Below are 8,587 nucleotides of genomic sequence, written 5' to 3'. Positions count from 1 at the left end.
GACAATGTTGACCCAGCAAGCAGTCAATTGTACACATGATTTCTTGGGAGGCTATAAGTACTTTTTCAAGAACCATGAGACTACATAAGAAAACCATTCAACCATAATACTCTATTTTTCCTTTGTCTCTGAAGTGGTGGTAACGCTATTAAATTAATGTAATTAATCCCAATTGGAATGCGATGTTTAGTTATTATGAAATACCTAAGTGCTGACTGAAATGAAAGACAATCCAGTCCAGGTGATACAAAGGAAATCAATGTGAAAAACATCATTTTTAAACTTTGTTTATTTGTAGATTAAAATGTAATGCATTACAATTTTAACAATCACTTAAAAAATGATTTATATCTGCATAAAACAGAAGCAAAACAGAAATATATGAATTAAAATGCCATCTTGCTTCAAGTTTCCAAATCAGTACTTTAAGTACTTATATGCATTGCAAGTATATTATATAAATATACTATGAATAATCTTGAAACTACAATAAATATCAAGTAGGTTTTTAGGCACACGGCATAAGAAAAATGCAGAATCTGCATAATTCTTGAGAGTGCTGAGTAACTCACTCTTAGTTCATTTTCACACATATATTTTACACAAAATATACAGCCATCACTCACATGATCCTCAGTCACCTCTGAATCTCATCTTTCATCCCAGCATTAGTGCCTTCTTATGCTTTGATGCTATTGCTCTATACAGTTATTACATAAGAAAATACTTTGCAGTTTTCTTCAACTAATTGCCTAAGAAGGTATCAATGCTACCAGAATCAGTACAGCCTATCTACATAATATATTCATGGAAATGTGCTGAGAGGCACCCACTTACAGAACTGCTCATTGTAATACTGGAAGTTACCCTGAAGGCAAACTTATAAATTTTAAGGTATACCATTTTTAATTGCCAACACTACTAAACCCAGAAATTATTAGAAACTGAGGTAACATCAGTTTTTATTTTTATTATTATTTTTAAGAGATAGAAATACTTGAAAATACACCAAAGGTACTTTAAGAAAAATCCTGGCAAACATAGACCTCAGCCATCCTAAGATTTGTCTGAAATCCTTTCTGCACAAATGTAAACCAAAGAATCCAAAGGAATGCTCGAGTTGAACTGACATATAAGGATTGAAGATCACAGCCACGGAACACCTGAGAGCGCTCTCTGAGAAGTGAAGCCTAATGCTTCTCTTAGTAGAGCCAATGTTCATTGGTAAAAATGAACCAAATAAAACCCGCTGACTTTTCCCCCAGCTACAAATCAGATTCTGGCATATCTGGCATAATATCTGCCATCAGGTACCCTATTCCATATCGTCCATTGGGAGCAGTATCCAGAGTTGGGGATCCACTCTGTTTTCGATAAATATTTTTACCAAAATTTGGAGATGGCACATCAGTTGATGTTTTTCCGTGAATGAGGCTTGTATCATCTCCCTCTAAATTTACAGGCTCTTTCAGGACTCTTCCTCTCTTATAGGTCACAGATGCTAAATTACCGGAACTATCATCTATAAAGTTGAAGCGACGAATAATGAAGACTACAGGGACGGGGAGTATTGCAAGGACAACCAGAGAGATACAAACAGCCATTCCCCATGCTGGATAGCTCAGAAATTCTTCAGATGCCTGTTAAAGTAGAAAATAATAATTATTAATAATCTATCTTTCCTTGCACATACATAAAATATTGTACTGGCTTCAGGTTTGTAAGCAGAGAATCTGGGCTGGCTTTGTGACTTGCTTTGACCAATAGGATGCAGTGGAAGTGATAGCAACTTCCAAGACTAGACCTTAGAAGCCTTCCAATTTCTGCTTCTGTTTCTTAGAATGTTGCCCTGATTTCATACTGCTTGAAAAAGTTATAAATGAACTACCACGTAAAGAGAAAGCCAAGAGACTGTACCATTCATCCTCCAAGCTGAATGCAACTGCTTAAGTTAGCCCAGGCAAGAAAAGAACTGGTCAGCACAGCCACAGAACTGTACAAAATAATACATCAATGTTGCTTTTAGCCATTAAGTTTTAGGGTAGTTTGTTACTATGCAATAGATACCTCTTACATGTGTCATATATCTTTCTAAAATCTGAAAACCAAACATTGAAGCACATCTGGTCCCAATGGTTTTGGTGAGAGAACACATGCGTTTATGCCTTAGTCTAGGATTATTAACCATAGGATAGTCAAAGGTCAGAGGTTTCTCTTAAAATAAGCACTTCGATTTTACAGCTGACATATACCTCATGATTACATTATAATTCAGATTGAGAATATAAATTAAAATAGTTATTGATAATAATGTAAAAGTTATAACAGAACTTTTAAAATAAGTAAATTGCATTCCAGGCTGGAATACAATTTACTTATTTTAAATTGTATATTTTGATAATATATACTTTCATTGTTATATAGTATCTGAGATACAATTTATTTTGGTTTTTGTTGTTTGTGTGTATGGTTTGTTTTTGTTTTGTTTTGTTTATAGATAGAATCTTGCTTTGTCACACAGGCTGGAGTGCAGTGGTGATCATAGCTCACTGTATCCTTCAACTCCTGGGCTCAAGCTATCCTTCAGCCTGAGCCTACTGAGTAGCTAGGACTATAGGCATGTACTACCATGCCCAGCTAATTTTTTTTACTTTTTGTGGAGACAGGGACTTTCTATGTTGCACAGGCTGTTCTCAAGCTGCTGGCCTTGAGTGATCCTTCTGCCTTGACCTCTCAAAGTGTTGGGATTATAGATATGAACCACTGCACCTGGCCTGGGATACAACTTATTAAAACATTTCTGGAGTTTTGATTAATATGTTTTCTAGAGTCAAAGGCCCAATAATTATTGGTTAATCAATGTTAAGATGGATATATCTTCTTTAATAAGGACAAAGTCAGTGTTTCACATGTGTTAAAAACATCCACAATGTATTTAAACAATCATATATGTTTAGGGCAGGGCACAAACGTAAATCTCATATACTTGCATAAAAGCTACGCCATTCATTAAACAGCAAAAAAATATTGTGAGGGAGACAAAAGAAAAAGCCCTCTAAAAAAGCTTTTTATGTACCTTTTTAAAATTTAATTTCATTATTTTGTATTTACCTTATTTTCAATCCATGCGTTATAGCCAGGAGGACTTAATCCCATATTCACGATACTAGCTATTAGCAGTGATAATAGCATTAGAGGAGAAATATATTTCCACATATAGTAGTAATATCTGCTGGGAGCAAAGCCCAGCATATCTTTTAGGTCTTCCATAAACCTAAATAAAAAGAAAGTATTTAATTATTCCTTAATATAATATTGCTAAACCTTAAAAATGTGCATTGTATTAATGGTCTGACAAAGACTTAGCCATGGATACCCTATGACATTTTATACTGTATCAATGTTTCTATCGAAAGATGACTTATAAATTAAGAAAATTTATAAAGTAAAATGAAGCCAGTTAATTCTTACATTGAAGATGTCTTTTAAGATTCTGGAGAAATTTGGAAGAATCATAAAATACTATAATTTTTATTTAGTGAAAACTCTCTTAAGCTAATTATTGAATTATCCTCCTACTGGTAACTTTCTATTCTATAAACACAATATTTTCAGTACATTAAAAATTTCTTGTCTCTTTTTTTTGTAACACAGGTAATAATTACTAAATGGAATTATTTAGAAATTATTAATTTTAGTAATTATTCCTTATTAAGGAATATGAAGTAACTATATATTAAGGAATCATCATTATGCTATTAATACTATGCTATTAAAGGATTATTACTTTCAGTAATAATTATTTTTCAGTAAATAATAGTTTTACTAATTATTACTTCTAATAATTTTACTATTACTTTCAGTAATAATTAGCAAAAGTAATAATTTATTAATATCACAGTATTAAAAGCATAGTTATAATTCCTTAATATCAGCAAACATACCTAACTGATGTTTGTATTTACTGAACTCTTACTTCTTTTTAGTCTGAATTTTTTAAAAGGTCTACATATAGTACCTAATTGTTCTGTCTCTTGAGTCCTTTCCTTTCTTATTTTTCTCTTCCTTTCCTTCCTTCCTTCCTCCTCCCTCCTTCCCTCTCTCCCTCCCTCTTTCTTTTTCATTTTTTCTTTTCTTTCTTTTCTTTTTGTTTCTTTCTTTTCTTTTCTTTCTTCTTTCTTTCTTTTTTGAGACAGTCTCACCTGTTTCCCAGGCTGGAATACAGTGGGCACAGTCTCAACTCACTGCAACCTTGGCTTCCCAGGTTCAAGCAATTCTCCTGCCTCAGCCTCCTGAGTAGCTGGGATTACGGGCGCCACCACCACCCCTGGCTAATTTTTGTATTTTTAAGTAAAGATGGCGTTTCACCATGTTGGTCAGGCTGGTCTTGAACTCCTGACCTCAAGTGATCCGCCCACCTCAGCCTCCCAAAGTGTTGGAATTACAGGCATGAGGCACCCAGCCCAGCCCAGTCTTAATCTCTATGTTTCTCCTCCCTTTTGTATTTCTTCCAAGTTGCTCCAGAATCTTAAAGGACATCTTCAGTGTAAGAATTCTATACCTGCCCTTTAGACAAAATACAAATTTGAAGAACAAGAGACCTCATTTCAAATCACAGTTCTGTGTTCTTTTGATGTATATTTTAATCTCTCTAAGCTTCATTTTTGGCATTTTGCAAAAAGATAATATAATACCCACCTTTGAAGCTTATTGTTAGAACCATAAACAATGAATGCATAGCATATTATCTCACATATGGTACAAAATCAATAGATGCATCTATTAGTAGGAGTATTTTTTCTTCTGTTGTTATAAATAGTGTTATTCAGGAACACTAGCTATTAAAAATGGAGATTCTTTAGTAAGTCTATCATAAATAATGAACTGTCTAAAAGGAAATCTAAATTACAAATGTATTCACAGATCCATCCAATAACAATATCAAATTCCATCATGGTACAGGTTAGGAGTGTTGAGTAGCCTAGTAAAGTTTAGAGAAATCTGGCCTTGAAATGAAATCTGGCTAACATATTATATCCTCCTGGAAAAGAAGGGGCAGTAAGATATGGGTCATACTAGTTAACACAGAGTATTTTTTATTATAGAGTTTATTTTTTAAGAGCAGTTTTTATGTTCACAGCAAAATTGAGCTGAAAGTATAGAGATTTCCCATACAGCTCCAACCAATATACATGCATAACCTTCTCTATTATCAGTATCCCCCATGAGAGTGGAACATTAGTTACAACTGACGAACCTAAGTTATCACAGAATTATTACCTAGAGCCCACAGTTTACATTAGAATTCACTGTTTGTGTTGTACTTTCTCTGGGTTTGGACAAATGTATAATGATATGTGTCCACCATTACAGTATCATACAGGGTAGCTTCACTGCCCTAAAAATTTTGCGCTCTGCCTATACATCCCTCAATCTGGCCCAACCCTTTCAACTGCTGATCATTTTACTGCCTCCAAAGTTTTATCTTTTCCATATTATAAATAGGGGACTCATATAGTATTTAGCCTTTTCATAAGTGGATCCTTTCACTAAGTAATCTGCATTCAAATTTCTTCTGTGTCTTTTCATAGATTGATAGATTATTTGTTTTTAATGCTGAATAATATTTCATTGTCTGGATGTATCACAGTTTATTTATCCATTTACCCACTAAAGGATATCTTGGTTGCTTCCAAGTTTAAATACCCACATGCAGAATTTTAAGTGGGCATAAGTTTTCAACTCCTTTGGGTAATAACAAATAGCATGATTCCTAGATTACATGGTAAAAGCTATTACTACTATTATGATATAGTACATGATTATTAAATGTAAGTTCTCCTACCCTTCCTGGCCTGGAGCTTTTGGCAATCATAAAAAACCATCTCTAAGCTTTGTTACACTGCTCATTCAATACCAATAATATTCTTTATGTTTCTTAAAAGGACTCTGGTATTCACTTAAGATGCTTTCGTTACTACTTTACATAGAGCTGTAATAAGCTTGGTGATCTTATTACCTCTGAGTCCATATATGTGATTAGAGACAGTAACTATAAAAAGTATTGAACAGGCCGGGCGTGGTGGCCCACGCCTGTAATCCCAGCACTTTGGGAGGCCGAGGTGGGTGGATCACGAGGTCAAGAGATCAAGACCATCCTGGTCAACATGGTGAAACCCCGTCTCTACTAAAGATACAAAAAATTAGCTGGGCATGGTGGCGCGTGCCTGTAATCCCAGCTACTCAAGAGGCTGAGGCAGGAGAATTGCCTGAACACAGGAGGCAGAGGTTGCGGTGAGCCAAGATCGCGCCATTGCACTCCAGCCTGGGTAACAAGAGCGAAACTCCGTCTCAAAAAAAAAAAAAAAGTATTGAACAAATCCTCCAAAGGTCTTTTCCCTTGAGATTACTTTGATGCTTCATGTCATATCAAATAATTCAAAGGTTTGAACAATGTACCTGATTCATTTGAAAACTATATATATTTGATATGAATTTATGAATAAATAGTGAATTTGTTCACTGTTAATGCATATAGTGAATTTAAGTAATGACTCCACATAAATATAATGTTTGTGTGCAACAAATGACATATACATCTCAGAGCCGGGAAAATATCATTACCCAATATTGTCCTGCTATATAAAGCATTGTGACACATGCACTCCTCTCATAAAACAATTTAGCAAAATAATTAGGAGATAAGCTTTAGAGTTAAGTAGAAATGGCTATGAGTCCCAGGTCTGCTGCTGTCCAGGTGGGTGATGGGCAAGTTCACAGGGTGTCTCTCTAAGCTTGATCTTCCTTATCTGTGAAATGCAGATAACAACTCAAAAGAACATAAGGTTCTTTGAACACTGTCAATACTTACTAGATCCTGAGAATTACTGTTTGATAATAAGGACTAAATCAAAGCTCTGAAATTCTACACACTATTACAACCTATACGATTCTACTTACCCAATAGGAGGATCTACTTTACCAAAACTTTTGAATCAATAAGAGCCTGTAAAATATTTGATTTTAAAAAGAATTGTTCCCTCTATTCATTTCTTTCTTCTTCTAAATGAAAAAAAAAATAATTGATGTTTCCAAAATAGAGATAAAAGTGAATACATAAAAGCAAATATACTTACTTATCTATGCCATAAACAAAGCATACAGCAATATTCTCCAAAATTACTACAATTAGCAGAGGCAATGTAGCAGAATAATCATCAAACATTGTAACGAAGTAATTTCCAGAGCGTTGCACAAATATCAGGCCAATACAAAATGCCAGAAGACAACAGATGACTAGACAAAAGAAACAAAGTGAAAAAATGAGATTCTATTCAGAGCCAAGTTCTTTAAACATTATTATAAATTATTATATTCAAACTTTTAAAACTTTTATAACATGACCGTTGTATAAACAGGTAATACCTTTCCTGATACATGGCATACAACGTATTAGGAATTAGGTTACCTGGGTGTGGCCACAACAGTCATACAAATTTATTCTAACACAGCAATTTATTTCCCTAAGTCTGTGAAAACTCATTTATAAGTACAATAATAAATGAGATAAAATTTAGAGAAAATTTTAAAAGTATAAATTTCCATACTCTATTTCTGTAATTAATAGCAAAGTGACTTCTTCAGGCAGCAAATATTCATAGGTCATTTCTTCCTTTAATAATGTTACATAGTGTTGAAATAGATACAAAATTTTTTAATTAATAATGAGATTAATGAGGTTTATAAGATTATGAAACATATATATTATCTATTTGATTGAAATAAGTTACTTTTAAAGCATAACTGGAAAAAATCTGACCAGACTTAACCTCAGCATCAATCCACATTTATATCTTTATCTTTGACTGAACAGGTTAGTTTGGAAACAAATTATAATGGAGTTGAGCAATCTGATCATTCAAATAACATCTAAAAAAAATTATCAAAAAAACTTTCCCCAGTAATATCCAAGAAACAGATGAATAGATTTCTGACCAGCTACTCCTTATCCGTGTTTCTGAAACACATATGATATTCCCATATTTTTGTTAGACTCTTTATTCTTTTGTGCTTATTAGCAGAGAAGCCCTCAAAATTAATAGATGATTACATTCCATTTCTCAACCACACTTCGGCAGAGGTGAGTAAACTTGAAAGAAGTAGAATAGTAATGGCAGCTAAGGAAAAAAGACATCCATGTATTCAATCATATGAGTGTAGTGTTCCCTAACAATTTCAGCAAGCATGTGTTACATGAAGAAATTATCTCCATCTCTTAAGTACTATCCTAGTGCTGTGAGTTACATCATACAGAAATGAATATAATATGTGAACATATAATGTAGAATTAAAAAGCAACATTTACTTGGATTCCACTGCATATTAAATTTAAATGCTTACCACAGTATAAAATAAGATTGCATTATCTCACTTAATTTTTATAACATCCCAGTTGAACAATGTATTGCTTTGTTTACAGATGAGAGAAATGACCCTGAAGAACATTAAGTAACATGTTTAAAGTCTCAGGCTGGAAGTAGCCCAGTTTGTATTTGCACCTAAGTCTGTCTGCCTCAACAGCCTCTGT

At 33.7% G+C, this 8,587-nt stretch overlaps 1 protein-coding gene across 1 annotated transcript in view; it reads right to left on the bottom strand.

Annotated features, from left to right (window-relative positions):
* Nucleotides 1–271: 271 nt before the first annotated feature.
* The window catches only part of SLC6A15 (solute carrier family 6 member 15), a 52,495-nt gene continuing 44,179 nt past the window's right edge, over nt 272–8,587 (bottom strand). The window contains exons 10-12 of the mRNA XM_012442095.3: nt 7,137–7,296; nt 3,112–3,274; nt 272–1,640 (exon numbers count right to left, since the gene is read on the bottom strand). Of these exons, the coding sequence (XP_012297518.1) occupies nt 1,266–1,640; nt 3,112–3,274; nt 7,137–7,296 (698 nt within the window). The 3' untranslated portion in view covers nt 272–1,265. The remainder of the gene's footprint in view (nt 1,641–3,111; nt 3,275–7,136; nt 7,297–8,587) is intronic.

The sequence above is a fragment of the Aotus nancymaae genome, unplaced genomic scaffold, assembly GCF_030222135.1.
Source record: "Aotus nancymaae isolate 86718 unplaced genomic scaffold, 86718_ANA_hifiasm-v0.15.2.pri h1tg000016l, whole genome shotgun sequence".
In the NCBI taxonomy this organism is placed as follows: domain Eukaryota; kingdom Metazoa; phylum Chordata; class Mammalia; order Primates; family Aotidae; genus Aotus; species Aotus nancymaae.
This window is presented reverse-complemented; position numbering and strand designations above follow the sequence as displayed.